At 38.1% G+C, this 16007-nt stretch overlaps 1 protein-coding gene across 2 annotated transcripts in view; it reads left to right on the top strand.

Moving 5' to 3' along the window:
* NCAPG (non-SMC condensin I complex subunit G) overlaps positions 1-16007 on the top strand; it is a 181067-nt gene that overhangs the window by 67867 nt on the left and 97193 nt on the right. For both annotated transcript variants that reach the window (XM_033948685.1, XM_033948693.1), the window contains exons 9-10: positions 1596-1736; positions 13490-13613. In XM_033948685.1, coding sequence (XP_033804576.1) covers positions 1596-1736; positions 13490-13613 — 265 coding nt within the window. The remainder of the gene's footprint in view (positions 1-1595; positions 1737-13489; positions 13614-16007) is intronic.

Below are 16007 nucleotides of genomic sequence, written 5' to 3'. Positions count from 1 at the left end.
TAATAAAAGCCATGTTATCTCTGCTTGCCAAGCTCATCTTCCTGTGCTTCTCCCCTCTTGACCCATTCAAGCCAGCTCCTACTGTCTTCTCCTGTCCAGTCCCACTCTGTCCCCACCCACATTGTTTTGTCTTCTCTGCCAGACTTTTGCCTTCTCTTTCCTGCCCAGGATGTTATATGGTCTCCTCTCTCTCTAGGATACTCTGATTTTTATCTTCTCTGCAATGCTCCCCAATGCACTCTCTCCCTAAATGCCACTTCTATACATGTGCGTGCTTGCTTGCTCGCTCACTTACACCCCCCCCCCAACTTTTCATCTTCTGTCATGTTTTTATATTTCCTGCCGTGAGTACCGCTGGTGCCAGAAGTGCCATAGCATCGACTTTTGGAATAGCTGTTGTGCCAGTGCAAGGCTCATCTCTGCAGTGCGATTACAATTGTAAAGAATTATATTTCTCTGTTGGTTCAAAACTATCAATGTCAACTTTTTATTCATATTGGTTGCATTGACTACACGAGTTGTCGAAACATGACCCTTATCGAGTCACATTGATGCTTTATTAATCTTTAAGAATAAAGAATTTGACTCCTTTTAGTACTATTCTTGACTACCATGGTTGTCAAAATTAAGACTTCACTCTTTGTTTTCTTTATCTCCTTCCTCCATCCCTTTCTGTGTCAGGGCCAGCATAAAGGTTTCCAATTCCCTTGGTGAAACCAGGGCTGCTTAAGACTACCCCCAACATCACCACCACCACCACACAAGATCGGCCCAAGGTCTCTGATGCTATAGGTGAACCTTCAGCTCCCAGGGCTGCTTAAGGGCTCCTCCTCCTAGCCTCATGTCCAGCTTCTCGCCTTACCTTCCATTTTCCTTCCTAGCCCTCCCCCCCAAGATATCTAGATAATCTCCTTCATTACCTAGATTTGTCCTGCTGCTGACTTTCACCAGGCCAGCTTTTAAGCAAAATGAATCACTAACATAGGGCCTTGAACAGGCATGTGTGCTTAAGGCCTACTACTCCCAGTTGTCTAGTTCCTCCACTACTTCCTCTTGACTTAAATTCAGATCCCTTTGAGGTATATAGTGGCCCATCCCAAAAGCCTCTCCAAGACCCTACCTGAGCCCCCCCCCATTGTGTACCTTAACTAGAGGCAGGAGCAATGCGCACACAATCCTGCCTCCAACATAAGCATCTTGAAATAATGGTGTTTTGACCTGTACAGAGCATTCTGGGTGGTACCAGGCAGGATCAGTCTGTCCTATAAATGAATATTTTCTCCTTATAAGTGCATCCCAGAATGCTTTCACTATGTACCATAGAACCATCCTTCACTTTCTTCTTTGCTTCTTCAGTCCTCTCTCTGTTCATCTGACTCTGCTGCTGCATACTACAGTAGCCTTTTTCTGGCCCTGCACACATTGTCCAGGTGCTTGAAAATTCAAAACCATACACAGACATATTCATTCTGAAGCAGAATACACTGGCTATGAGGCCATCAGATAGTGTTGATAAGTTATGTTTTGTTACATAGCAAGAAAAGGTTGGTTAGCATGTTTAAGAAATACATATTTGAGACTCTCTCTTTTTTTAGTTACCTCCAGAATTTGCCTGTCCTTACAGAAGAACAAAAAACAGATTTTACCCTCATTGAAGGCTTAATGACAAGAGAGTTCATAAGTGAGCAGCTGATTCTCATTATAGGTTGCTTGGATACTAGTGAAGAAGGAGGAAGGTAGGTAAACTTGTTTAGAATTGACTCCTATTTATTGAAACTATCTATTATAGCTTAATTATAACAGTTGCGCATATATATATATATATATATATATATATATAAGAGAGATAGAAAACGATCTGCTGACGTAGTCTTAATAAAATATATGCAGACACTCATATGTATGCACCGGCCATATGTATGGTGAGGCACATATGTAAAATGTGTCTTTTATTTATTTATTCAGAGGTCTTTTATACCCATGCAATTAATTTCGGTATCAAAAGAATATCAACTACAAGTAAGTTATAGAATATTACAAAATTCTAGATATTAATACTGTGTGTTCTTTACACATTCCATACTTTAAGAGTATGATTTGATGTGGTCTGATTTAAGTTGAGGGAAATAAAAACTGTTTCAGATCTTTTCTGAAATTTAATAGCAGTAAGTCCCAAATTCTTAAAGTATTGGGAAGTTTGTTCCATTTCTCCATTACAGTCACTCTAAAGTCTTTTTTTTTATGCCCCTCTGCATATGATCTATATACATCTGCACATAAATCCCTGGTCTGATGCAGATTTACTAGCAACCAGAAAAAAAGATCAAAACCTGAAATGAATATGGAAGAATTCCAGATCAGTGACTGACAAAATAGCTGGAGGAAAGGCAACTACCTTGGAATTCTATGTAGGTCATTCAAATTTGCATGCACAAATTAGTTAACAAGGTGTCAGCAATCAATAATTGGAGTTGATTGACATCAATTTGCCTTTGCACACACCTGTCTTAGTTACAATTATATAACATCCACGCCTCAGTTTTATAGTCGGTGGCTCAGGGGACCTTCCTGGAAGTTACAGTGCCATGATATAGAATAATGTAATTGCTGTGCCTTTTGGGTGCCTAGGCCGGGCCTCGGGTGCCTCAGCCAATCAAGGCCTTAGGCCCCTCCCTGCGCATCAGATGATGCGTCGGAGTGTGGCCTAAGGCCACACTCATCGACGGAAGAGGCCTGAAGCAGGAGGGAGTGGTTGAGATGGACATTTTACTAGAAAGATTTGCTCATCTATGTATAACTATTCCAGTATACCAATGAATCAAGTCATTCATAAAGGGTATAAAATTTACAATAAGATATACTGCTGATCATTGATCCGGAGAAACAAACTGATCTGGGGGTTCCCTCAGGGCTCCCCCACTTTCTGCTCAAACGTATATAGCATGACTTCCTGTGGCAATTTAATCAGACAGTTTAAACTATCCTTTTACACTTATACAGACAACATCCAGTTCATCATTTCAATTTACAGTGATCAAATTTAAACCAGCTCGATATTTATAAAAATCTAAAAACTCGGAGGTGTACAGAGATGGCTGTGTGATTGAGTTGCTCCGTGGAGTCAGGCTAATAATTGAGATATTAGTTGAAAAATTTTATTTGAGAGTCACTTTAAAAGAGGTATATGTGTTAAAGTATGGCTTTGGGTAAACAAAATAAGTCTTCCTCGGCGGGAGTAGGCTCAGGCAGTGTCAAAAGATCAAAAATTGAATTGACTTCTCCTCTGCTGATGTCGTTGCCGTCGGATGAAGTGGATAATAAAGATCTAATGAGAGAAATTCAGAGGATAAAAGATATTGTCTTAGAAAATTCAAAAGACATAAAAGAAGTTAAAGGTGAAGTGATATGTTTGACAAAAAGGTTGAATGCAGTGGATATGAAGATGGACTGTTTGGAGAAGAGGGTGGAAAAAACTGAAGTAGAAGCGCTGGAATATAAAAAAGATCATAAGGAGATTGATTTACTAAAAAAAGAGTTGGAAGATCTGTCTAATCGTGAGAGGAGAAATAATTTGAGGGTGATTGGTTTACCTGAAGGAATAGAAAAAAATGACCCGATTGCCTTTTTGGTCAATTTTTTACCAAAGATTTTGCCACTTCAGAGTAAATTTCCGTTAGAATTAGAAAGGGCGCACAGATTCCGATGAAAAGATCAGGCAGTCATAAAGGTCCGCGTCCCTTGATCTTTAAAGTGCTCAGGTATCAGCAGGTAACGGAAATACTGAATTTGGCTAAGGAAAATAAAAATCTTAAATGTCAAGATGCGAAGATTTTTATTGTTCCTGACTTTGACAAAGTGACTGCTTATAAAAGAAAACAGCTACTGGATTTGCGCCCTCAGTTAAGGGCATTGGGTGCTAGATTTGGTCTGGTATACCCGGCAACTATGCGGGTTACCTATGATAATAAAACTTTGAGTTTTGAAGACTCTGGAAAATTATAGGAATTTTTGGAGAAATGAGAGATGCCTATGAATACCTAAAACTGATATGGGGCAATATAAAATTGTGTTTTAAAATTTTTTTTATTGATTTGAGAGATCTTTATATCTCTTTAATTATTCGGGAAATATGTTGCTTTGTGAGGATGTCATTTTCCGTTTAACACTGCTGCAGTTAAACTATATGGCTCAACATTCTGCACTGATCTCGCGGCCATTTCAAATGTATGAAGATTCTATCACAGGTTGCTTTTAAGAGCCTTTTTCCCTGTGCAGAATCTATAGTCATGACTCATAAATAATGAAGAATTTTTCTTCAATTTGCAATGTTCTTTGATTTCTATACAAGTGGGTTGAAGATTACTGTCACTGGGTGCTTTGCTGCACTGAAGATGGTCTGCCGATTTGTAGGATGGCGCTATACACAGTTACAGAGGTTTTTTATGAATGAGCGGTGGAGGAAGTCGCGCGCATTTCTTTTTGAGAAGAAGGAAATGTGAAGACGGCTTTTCGAAGATCGACTTGAGTTTGAATTGAGTAACAAATGGATTCTTGCCTGTGGATAAATATCATTTACATCTGCCAATTAAAGATTTCGAAGTACTGTGAGGTTTGGACTGAATTTTATAACAGGGAAATTCTAATGCGATATTTGCAGTGCTGTTGGAGAGATCTTTGATTAAATTTGGCCTGCACTTTCAATGTGGAGAGAGGTATAAGCAGTGTGGTATGTTGAACTACAAACAGGAAGTGCATGTATGATACGGCCTTTCTTTGATATGTACTACACGTTTATATCTGATTTTTGAAGAGCATTTAAGACATTTGTGTCTTGGATAGATGAAAGGAAGTTAAAGCAGGAGTTTACTGCAGGTTGCTTTTGGATTATGATGATTTTCATCGAAGAATTAACAGGATTGTGATATTAGCAATATTGAGTTTGGGAAATGACAAATATGGAACGTCCTGGAGTGCTATGTTTGGAAGAGTTCAAGTTAAATGATATTTTTATGTCATCATAAGACTGAAAGACTAATTTAAATGCAAATATAGTTAAGTTTGTGTGCTGTGGATAAATAGTGTTTTCAGACATACTCTATTTTTGAGTAATTACTTAATGGAGAAACATTTCTATTTTTGCTTATAAGTATGTTTTAAGTTTATGACTTTATATGGGTGTATAACAGATTTCTCTTAATGTTTTGGTATTGGGTTTTATTGGGCTTTATTAAGAAGGAAGGTAATAAGGGTGGGTGGGTGCAAGATGTCATACAGTTTAAATTGATTCTTTTTCTTTATTTGACTGTTACGGTTTGTTCTTTCAATTTAGAAGGATAATGTAGAAGAAAAGAAGGGGGAAAAATAAATAAATAATAAATATAATTATAGTTACATAATTTCAAATAAATATATGTCCATTATATAATAGAAAGGTTGGAAAGATATTTTTATAGTTGTTTTTTTATTATTTATCTGGCTTTCTTTTTGTTATTCAGAAGTTTGTGCTTACTTTGAAGAATTGTTTTAGGTTTAGCCTGCTGGGAGTTTTTCTTTTACTTAGCCTGTATGTGTGTTTCGAAGTTTGCATTTATGCTAGGGTAGGATAGGAGGTGAGGGTTTGGGGGGTTGGGTTGGGGGGAAATTTGGATTATTGGTTTAGGGAAAAGGAATATAGAATATTTTTGGGGGTGGATATTTATGGATATTATATTTTATTTATATTATGGATTTTAAAATTTATTCACTAAATGTTAATGGCCTCAACCATCCGATTAAGAGGAAAAAAGCATTGTTATATCTTAAACACCAGAATGCAGATGTTTGCTTTTTGCTGGAGACGCATCTATCTGGAGCAGAATCTATGAAGCTGACTGGTAATTGGGTGAAACATTGTTTTTTTGCACCTGTGACAAGGAAAAAAGCTGGAGTAGCAATTTTAGTTAATAAAAAATGTTCTGCAGTATTTAATATGGTCGCTGCGGATCCTTTAGGCAGATAGTTGCATGTTGACATGAGCTTGGGCAATACTACTGTAGCGCTTTTTAATGTATATGCCCCTAATTCGAATCAAATTGAGTTCTTTAAATCTGTACAACAATTAGTTTTACCACTGGCTACTAATAATTTAGTAGTAGCAGGGGATTTCAATGCTGTTATAGATCCTTTAATGGATAAAAATCCCAGTAGATTAGGGTTAGATAATTTTGTACAATCTTGTAATTTGAAAGATATTTGGCGTATTCTTCATTTTAATGATCGGGAATTTTCATTTTGCTCACATGTTCATAAATCTTTTTCTAGAATTGATTATATCTTTGTTACTGATCAATTGGTACAGCAAGTTACACAAGCTTCCATAGATCCAATAATTTTGTCAGATCATGGTGGGATGTGGATCGCATTAAATTTAGTTGATCAGGATAGTTCTAAACCTGTTTGGAGATTTGATAATGCATTGCTTGCGGATCCAAAATTTTGTGAAGAATTGCAAATTAAAATTAATGAATATTTTCAAATTAATAATTCAGGGAAAATCTCTGTAGAAATCTTATGGGATGCTTTTAAGGCAACTATGAGAGGACAAATTATTTCTTTCTCAGTATATAAGAAGCAATTAAGGAAGCAATTTTCTAATCTGGAAAAAGAAATTAAAGGCTTAGAATCAAAATTGGTTGGAAAAAAAAAATGACTCTTTACTTTTTTTTTTTTTGTACGATTTCTTTCCCTTACTTACCTTTCCCTTATATTTTGTCTTGTTCCTTGATCTTTGGATGTAATCGAGTAAGGATGTAAGGAAGCAATTTTCTAATCTGGAAAAAGAAATTAAAGGCTTAGAATCAAAATTGGTTGGAAAAAAAAAATGACTCTTTACTTTTTTTTTTTTTTTTGTACGATTTCTTTCCCTTACTTACCTTTCCCTTATATTTTGTCTTGTTCCTTGATCTTTGGATGTAATCGAGTTCCGTGTATGTATTTATCAACTGTATTTGTATTATGCATCCTTTGATCTTGTAGTATGCTTTTTTGCTTTATTATAAAACTCAATAAAACGTTTGAACTGAAAAAAATTGGTTGGAAAATGGGAGCATTCTACGCTTCAGGCTCTATTGAAAGCGAAATATAAATATAATGAGATCTCTGAATTAATAAGGAAAGATATTTTTTCTCAACAAGCTTTGTATTATAGTAGTGCAAAGCAGGAAGATTATTGGCAAATTATCTGAAGGCAAAGAAAAGGAGGACAAAAATATGTGCAATTAAAGATGATAAAAGGAAATACTCATTCTCAAATTGGGCCTATATTAAAGCAATTTCTGAGTTTTTATAGAACCCTTTAGTCTTCTGAGTCTTATTTGGAGAAAGAACAGGATGGTTTAGATTTTTTAAGTTTAATTGAGGGTCCTAAGGTTCCTGATCATATAAAAAGAAGTTTAGATGAGCCAATATCACTAAAAGAATTACAAACAGCATTGAAGTCCTTGAGAGTTGGGACCGCTCCAGGTGGTGATGGATTTATGGTAGAGTTTTATAAATCGTTTCAATTTACCTTTTTACCTTATCTATTAAATTTATATCAGTGTCAACTAAATAAAGGTTGTATTTCAGGCACTATGGCAGAGTCTTTAACTATTGTTTTGCCAAACCAAATAGAGATCCTACATTGGTTTCAAATTACAGACCTATTTAATAAATGTAGATGGGTAAATTATTGGCTAAAATTTTGGCTTTACGTTTGGCTAAGGCTCTTCCTCATATAGTTGGTATGTATCAAACAGGTTTTGTTGCTCAAAGATACTCTTCAAATAACACTAGATTGGCCTTTCATATGTTATATCTAACAAAAACAATGGAAGATCCGGCTTTTTCTGTGTCCTTAGATGCTGAGAAGTCTTTTGATAGGGTAGAATGGACATTCATGTATCAAGCTATGGAGTGGTTTGGTATTGGTTCCGGATTTATACAAATGATTCAAACGCTATATAGCTCCCCTGTTGCTCGTTTGTATATTAATAATAATTTTTCAGATTGCTTTCAGTTGCGAAGGGGAGTTAGGCAGGGTTGCCCCTTGTTTCCTTTGCTTTTTGATATAGGACTTGAACCCTTATTATTAGCTATTCAACAAGTGAAAGATATACAGGGTATTCCATGTTCTGGACAGGAATATAAAGTATCTGCTTATGCAGATGATATATTGCTTCATTTGAGAAATCTGGAAACAACCATTCCATGTTTACTTGACTTGATTGATACATTTGGGAAATTTTCAGGTTATAAGATAAATTGGAATAAGTCAGAAGTTCTTCCTTTGAATGTGCATTGTACAAAAGGATTGTTTGATTCATTCCCTTTTATCTGGAAAGAGGAAGGAATAAAATATTTAGGAATTTGGTTAAACACACTTGAAGAGACAATGAAAGTGAATGAAAGGTCTTTATTACAAAAAGTAACAGAGTTATGTGAGCAATGGAATCCTTTGCATTTATCTTGGTGGGGAAGAGTTCAAACTATTAAAATGATGATTTTGCCTGTTTGTTACCAAATGGGTATGATATCAGTGTTTTTTCAGGGGTCTTTTTTATAAAAAGTTGAACAGTATTCTGGTCAAATTTATTTGGCTTGGTAAAATTGCAAGAATTGCTTTAGTGTCTTTACAAAGGCCAATTAAGGAGGGTGGGGTAAATTTTCCCAACTTCTATAGGTATCATCAGGCCTATATTTTGCGCCAGGGTGTGTATTGGGTCCTCACAGAGCTCTTGGAACAGCTTCCAGACTGGTTATGGTTGGAAAGACAGTTGATGTTTCCAATTAGACTTGGTCTTCTTAGTATCAAAATGCCTAGAATACGTAAAGATAACAGAATATTAATGGACACTTGGAAAACTTTGAGATTTGTGGATAAATTAACACCTGTTCCTATTGGAAAATCTACATATCAAACTACCGTATATGGTTGAACTCCAAGATCCAAATAGGCGGTTTTAAGATTGTCTGGAAGGATTGGATTAAAATGGAGATACATACGTTAGATGATATTATATCTAATGGTAAACTGCTTGATTTTTCACAGTTGCAACATAAATTTGGTCTGGATAAAAAACAAGGTTATAAGTGGTTGCAATTGAAGCAGGTGATTCAGGCAGGGTTCCCTGAATGGAAATCTCTTAATAATCATTTTAGTTTAGAATTCCTATGCTTTCAGGCAGATTTTCTGGGTCACTAGGCTGCGCAGTGGTCTAAATTATTATCTGATTATTTGAATAAGAAACCAAAAAATGGACTTAGAGATATTTGGAGCATTGAGATTAAGCATCAGATTAATGCATCTCAATGGCCACGTATTTGGTCTTGGAGGATGAGATATACAATGTCTGCATCTATGAGGCAAACATGGTTTTTCCTGTTGCATAAAGCATTCTGGACCCCTGTTGTTTACAAAAATTGGATTGCTCTAAGCCTAATAGGTGCTGGCATTGTCATATTGAAGTTGGAACTTTAGATCATTTACTGTTTCATTGTCCATATATTAAGGTATTTTAGCATTCAATTTGAGACCAAGTTAATTGTATGATGGAAAATCACGTGGCACTGTCATATAATACGGTGTTGTTTGGAGTGTCTGTGAGGACTAAATGTCAATTATCTTCTGCTAATAATAAACTTTTAATGATCCTTACGGGTGTTGCTATTCAACAAATAACGTTTAATTGGAAGGATTGTACAAGACTGAATTATAGTTTCTGGTGGAACTCAGTATGTCATTTATACAAAATGGAAAGAATATTAGCAGTGCAAAAAGGATATTTCAATAAGTTTAAGGATGTGTGGGGGCCATTAATAAGTTATTATAATGACTAGTGAATAATTGTTACTTTTCCTTTTGGTTTATTAATGTTTGTTTTGGGTGGGGGTGGGTTCTGATATTGTATTACTGTAGAATATGGTATTACATTCTATATTACATGATATATAGGGTAGGTTGGATGGGAGGGGGATATAACTTATTTGGAAATTATTGTAGAATTTCAAGTGATGTGGTATTCTATTTGTGAAAATTAATTGTACACTTGTTGATAATAAAATGAATAAAGATTAAAAAAAAAAGAAAAGAAAATCTAAAAACTCACTATTCAAACTCAATATAAAACAGTCTTATAGATACAAACTTGTAAATAGAAATTCATATAAGATTCTACCTATGAATTTCTATTTACAAGTTTGTATCTATAAGACTGTTTTATATTGAGTTTGAATAGTGAGTTTTTAGACTCTGTTTTGAGTTGACAGTGATGACACATCTCAACAATTGAGTCTGAGAATATAGGAATCCGATTTTTAACTTGTAAATTTAATATGGAATGGCTCTAAATCGGCTCTTCTATGTGTTGAAGACTCTGACTGGCACAATATACTGATCCAGATGAAAGCAGGAGACAGCTTGCACAAGTTTCATCTCTTAAAATGGTTGGCACAGTTACAGAAGAGGGCAGCATAGTATATGCCAAGCGACTGTAAATATGGTTAAAAGACTTTAGCCCAGTGGCATAGTAAAGGGGGGAGGGGGGAAGGATTGCACCAGGCACTGTCTTGGTGGGGGCTCTGGCACCTCTCTGCCTCCCTTTACCACTTTAACTCTTTTCCAGCACGAGTAGCATCTCCATCCTGCTGCCTGTGCCAGCTTTGGCGCTCTCTCTGAAGTCATTTCCTGGTTGCGGAAGAGTAGTGGTCAGTGCAGTGACCTGGGGAACTGGGTTCAACTTCCACTGCAGTTCCTTGTGATTCTGGGCAAGTCACTTAACACTCCATAGCCCCAAGTAAAAAATGAGGTCTGCATATAATAAGTAAAACCACTTTACAACCACAGAAAGGTGGTATATCAAGTCCCATCCCCTTTCCCTTTTTTGTGCTTTCTCGTACTTATTTTTCAGTGCTTTCCTTATTTAATTCGATTTATATCCCATCCTCCCCAAGGAGCCCAGAATGGGTTAAAAGGTAACATAACAGCAAACAAAACACAACAATTAACAAGTTAGGAACAAAAGACTAATGCCCAGATTCACTAAAGATAGCAAATCGGTCGCTGTTGGCCGATTCTCTGACCGATTTAGAATTGAGCATCTGCTCGCAGCATACTTCTTAGAGTAGTTTGCATAGCAGAATGTCTTGGCAGACAAACTGAGCAGACTCCTTCAGCCTCATGAATGGTCTTTCAGCACATTTGTCTTTTATGTCATATTTTCTCCCAAGTCGGGGAACACTGGACATAGATCTCTTTGCTTCCCCCACAACAACAGACTTCCAAGATTCTGCTCAGGACTCTATACCCTCAATTTCTTGGCATCAAACAGTGGGGGAGACAGGTTCCTCTGTGTATTTCCTCTGATACTTCTCATTGGGAAAACTTTACCCAAATTTTGCCGTGTTACTCATAGCAATGTTTTGGCCACACTAGGTTTGGTTTCCGCTCCTAGAGCTCTCGACCAAAAAACTGCAAGTTGCAGCTGTTCCAACACTGCTGAAGCAGAATGAGTGATCCCTCCTGTACCCCAATCCCAGCTCCTTATCGCTAACAGCATGGTTTCTTTCACCAAGCAAGTAAATGTTTCTTCCCTCTCAGTGGCTCTATCTGCAGTCATTGAAAAGTGTCTAGAAAACCTTCTACTCAGCGCTGTTACTGCTTCAAATGTTTTAAGATTTTCTTCCTAGGGTACTTTACATTCTCTGGAATCTGTCACCTGTTCACTGTCATCCATACTGGACTACCTTCATCACTCTGGTCTAAAAACCAATTCAGTTTGCATATGCAATGGAACCTTGGTTTACAAGCATAATTTGTTCCAGAAGCATGCTCGTAAACCAAATTACTCGTATATCAAAGCGAGTTTCCCCATAGGAAGTAAGGGAAACTTGCTTGATATGTTCCCACCTACCCCCAAACCCAGAGGCCAGCGGCGCTGCTCCACCACCTGAGAACCGGCATCGCTCCCCCCCCTTGCTCGTGAACGCGCCCCCCCCCCCCCCGCCTGAACAGCATTCAGCCTGAATGCTGTTCGGGCGGGGGGTGCCAGTTCACGGGGGGGGGGGATGCCGGTTCTCGGGGGGGAGGGGGGTGCTCGCAAATCGAGTCAACGCTTGGTTTGCGAGACAAGATTTGTGAGAATGTTTTGCTCATCTTGCAAAACACTCGCAAACTGCGTTATTCGCAAACCGAGGTTTGACTCGATTTGCGAGCACCCCCCCGAGAACCGGCACCCCCCGCCCGAACAGCATTCAGGCTGTATATTGGTGTTACCAGTGTGTGTTCACTCTCCCTTGGTCAAAAACAACTTTCTCTGTTCACCCCTTGATAGCCTGTTTCATGAAATCCTATTGCACTTAAAACAACCTAACAAACGTCCACCTATTGTTTGGGAGCTTAACACCATATTATCTGGTCTCATGAAGTCTCCCTTTGAGCTGCTTACATTTTGTAGTAAGGACTTTTTTTTTAGTTTCATGCAGCTTAGTGTGATTGTTGTCGTTTTTTGTAATTTTGAAGTTATATCCTGCATTCCCATTAAGGTATTGAATCTCTGGATACTTCCACTGGAGAAAGTGTTTTATGAAAGGAACAAAATGCAAAGATAGAGTACTGGAATTTGGTGCTTCCCTTTCTCAGCTCATTATTTATTAGTTTAGGCTTGAAAAATTAACAAATTTTACAAGACAAAATAACATTGCGGTTAGTTTATATAGTCGAGAGTGTTGTTATGTAAGCTAGGTGACATAACTTATGAAGTGCATTGCATTAGCTTTTATATAAAAAGCAACCTTTAAAGTGTTGCAAACGGAGAAAATGACCTCAAATAAAATCCTTATGACCCATCCAGTCTGCCTATTCATATCATCCACTACCTCTTCCTCCCTCTAAGACAGTGGTCTCAAACTCAAACCCTTTGCAGAGCCACATTTTGGATTTGTAGGTACTAAGAGGGCCTCAGAAAAAATAGTTGATGTCTTATTAAAGAAATGACAACTTTGCATGAGGTAAAACTCTTTATAGTTTATAAATTTTTCCCTTTGACTAACCTCCTCTTCTATTAAACTGCACTAGCAGTTTGTAGCACAGAGGGCCGCGCTGAATGGCCCACGCTGCTCCCGACTCTCATAGGAACTCTTTGAGCGTCGGGAGCAGTGCGGGCCATTCAGCGTTACTCACCGCGCTAAAAACTGCTAGCACAGTTTAATGAGAGTTCCTAAGTCTTAATAATAATATTGTAATTTATAGCTAAAGAGACATATGATCAAGAAACTGAACAACTTTTGTGATTATGATAAACATACCAAGGGCCTCCAAATAGTACCTGGTGGGCCGCAAGTTTGAGACCACTGCTCTAAGAGATCCCATACTTTCTTGAATTCAGATACAGTCCATCACCTCCACTGGGAAGTTGTTCCACATATCTGTTATTCAAGTGTTTCATTAATAAAATGTTTTATTTCTTTCATGAAGGAAGCGTCTGTTGGCTGTTCTGCAAGAGAGTCTGCTTTTGCTTAATACGTCAACATCCCTTGTACCTTCACTTACAGGGATGTTGCTCGGTATTCTTCAGGACAACGACAAACGGATACAAACTGTAAGTAATGAAATTTTATATATAGATTTGGATCACAGCTTAGTGCAGTGCTTACCAAATGTTTTCCCTGTGTGACCCCATTTTAATGGTCTGCAGTACACTTCTCCCTCCATATTCGCAATTTCAGCATTCGCGGTTTTGATTATTCACGGTTTTTAGCTTACTGGCTCCTCCCCCCAAATTATATCAGCTTGCATAGAGAAATCGCTGATTCCCAGCGTTTACAGAGAAAATCGCTGATTCCCAGCTTTTACAGAGAAAATCACTGATTCCCAGCACTTTCTTCACTGTTTTGCCTCTCCTTCAGGAACAGACCAGGTCTTCCACCATGTTATTTATGGTTTCACTAAATTCATGATGGTTTTTAATAGAAAACAGCGAATAACATATGAAAAAGTTATTTGTGGTTTTTCTGTATTTGCGGTTCTGTTAATCCCCTGTCACAGTGAATACAGAGGGAGAAGTGTACCATTAGGTGATTAGTTGGAAAGCTAATAATTACTTTGATTAGAATTTGTGGTTTGTCTTATCTGTTTGGAGTATGATTTTTGCTCTCATGCGGTCCCAAAACAAAGAAAAGAGTTTTCATGACGGTTTTGATGGCCATATGAGGGAAGATTCCACACTTTGGAAATTATATACAGTATATCTATATAACAAAACAATTTATTGGTAATATAAAAAATAGGGCTGCATTTGACTGTACATGACTAAAGGTGGGGCACAGCCAATAGTCCTTTTGGGGGAGAATTTCCTCTCACTCTTCCCCACATTAGGTATAATACTTTTGCTGGTGGGGATGCCAAAGCCCCACCATTTGAAGAAATAACTGCTAAAGCCACAACCTTGTGCTCCTCCAAGAGCGAAGAAGTCAGTAGGGTGCCAGGCTTGAGGGGTGCATGTGTTGGTGGCTGGAGGCATGCAGGTGATTTCCTTTTTCCTGAGACAGTACGAAGAGGAAGAGAGCAACTCAGGCAGCAGATTTCTTTAACTGACGATGCTTCAGGTATCCCACCAGCCATTGAAAAGATACTGCAGCTTATGAGGGGGCCCAGGTTTCTAAGGGCCCTCTACCCCAATATCTTTTTTTCCCTCCATCCCAATATCTTTTTTCCCTCCTACCATCAAGTCTGTGTCTGTCTGTGTGTCTCTTTCTCTCTCTCTCTATCTCTCTTTCTCTCTCTCTCTCTTTCTCTCTCTCTCTTTCTCTCTCTTTCTCTCTCTTTTTCTCTTTCCACCCCAAGTCCATTCTTTCTGTCTGCCGGTCTGAAGCACCAAGCCTTTCCCACTGACCTTGCCCCCCACCCTTCTGAAAACAGAAAGTTGCATCAGAAGGGGTGAGGCAGGTTGGGTCAGAGGGAAAGGCAGGCAGTATTTTAAGACAACTGGTGCTGAACAGCCGAAGACTGGTTTCAAAGGTACACCAGGTACAGATAAAGAGGTGGGAGTGGTGGGGAGAAAGAGTGAGCTGTATTGGCTCTGGGAGGGGAGGGAGGGGGGGATCAGAAAGTGGGTTGCACATGATTATTTATTGTAATTACATTTTTAAATCATGATTAATAGTTAACAAGTTAATTACAGTTAATGTGCAGCCCTAAAAAAATATCGGTATATTATTATGGCAGAACTTATTACAGTACTTGTGAGAACAGTAAGGTAGTGATAGCAGTAGAACTAATATTCTTGATACATATTAGTATTCCCTAACAAACTAACTTTAATAACCTAAGGAACCACATGCCAGCATTCCTGAATCATGCTTGGAACTCGGCAGTGCTTTCTATCTAACCTTTGAAAAATAAAATTTCCTCACATGATTTGTGGGATGCACCTGGGAAATTCCTTAGCTCCGTCAGTGTCTTAACTCTCCTTCTCAGACTCCAAGCTGACATTTTACAGCTGGCTCCTGGATAAGGTTGTGTGGATAGGATACTTCTGCTTCTCAGTGCATTTCAACAATGAAGCTAGAATGCACGCAACTCTTCTCTGGAACTAAGATGTTAACCAGTACTGGTTCTTACTCAGTAAGGCACATCCTTTTAGTTCAGGTTCATTTATGAGCGCTTAGTGCTAAATGCACATCAGAGAAAGGTGTTTGTCTCTTTGTTTCTCCTCTACTTCCATCCCTCTTGCTCCAGCATGAGTCCATGATATTGAAGACATCACATTGGATAAAAAAAAGTTTTCTGATTGGATGAGCTGGGCATACAAAGAATTGTTTGCATTAGGTATGCTTGTGTACAATAAATGAGGTTAAAGCCTTGGCTAATTAGGACCACCGAGCTGGCCAGAGGGTAAATGCTATCAGCTTGGTACATGGTTGTCCTTCAGATGTTATAAAGTCCTGGATAATGAGGACCATGGCCTTGCAGCTAGTATTCCTTAAGAACAGGC

The sequence above is a fragment of the Geotrypetes seraphini genome, chromosome 1, assembly GCF_902459505.1.
Source record: "Geotrypetes seraphini chromosome 1, aGeoSer1.1, whole genome shotgun sequence".
NCBI lineage: Eukaryota > Metazoa > Chordata > Amphibia > Gymnophiona > Dermophiidae > Geotrypetes > Geotrypetes seraphini.
This window is presented reverse-complemented; position numbering and strand designations above follow the sequence as displayed.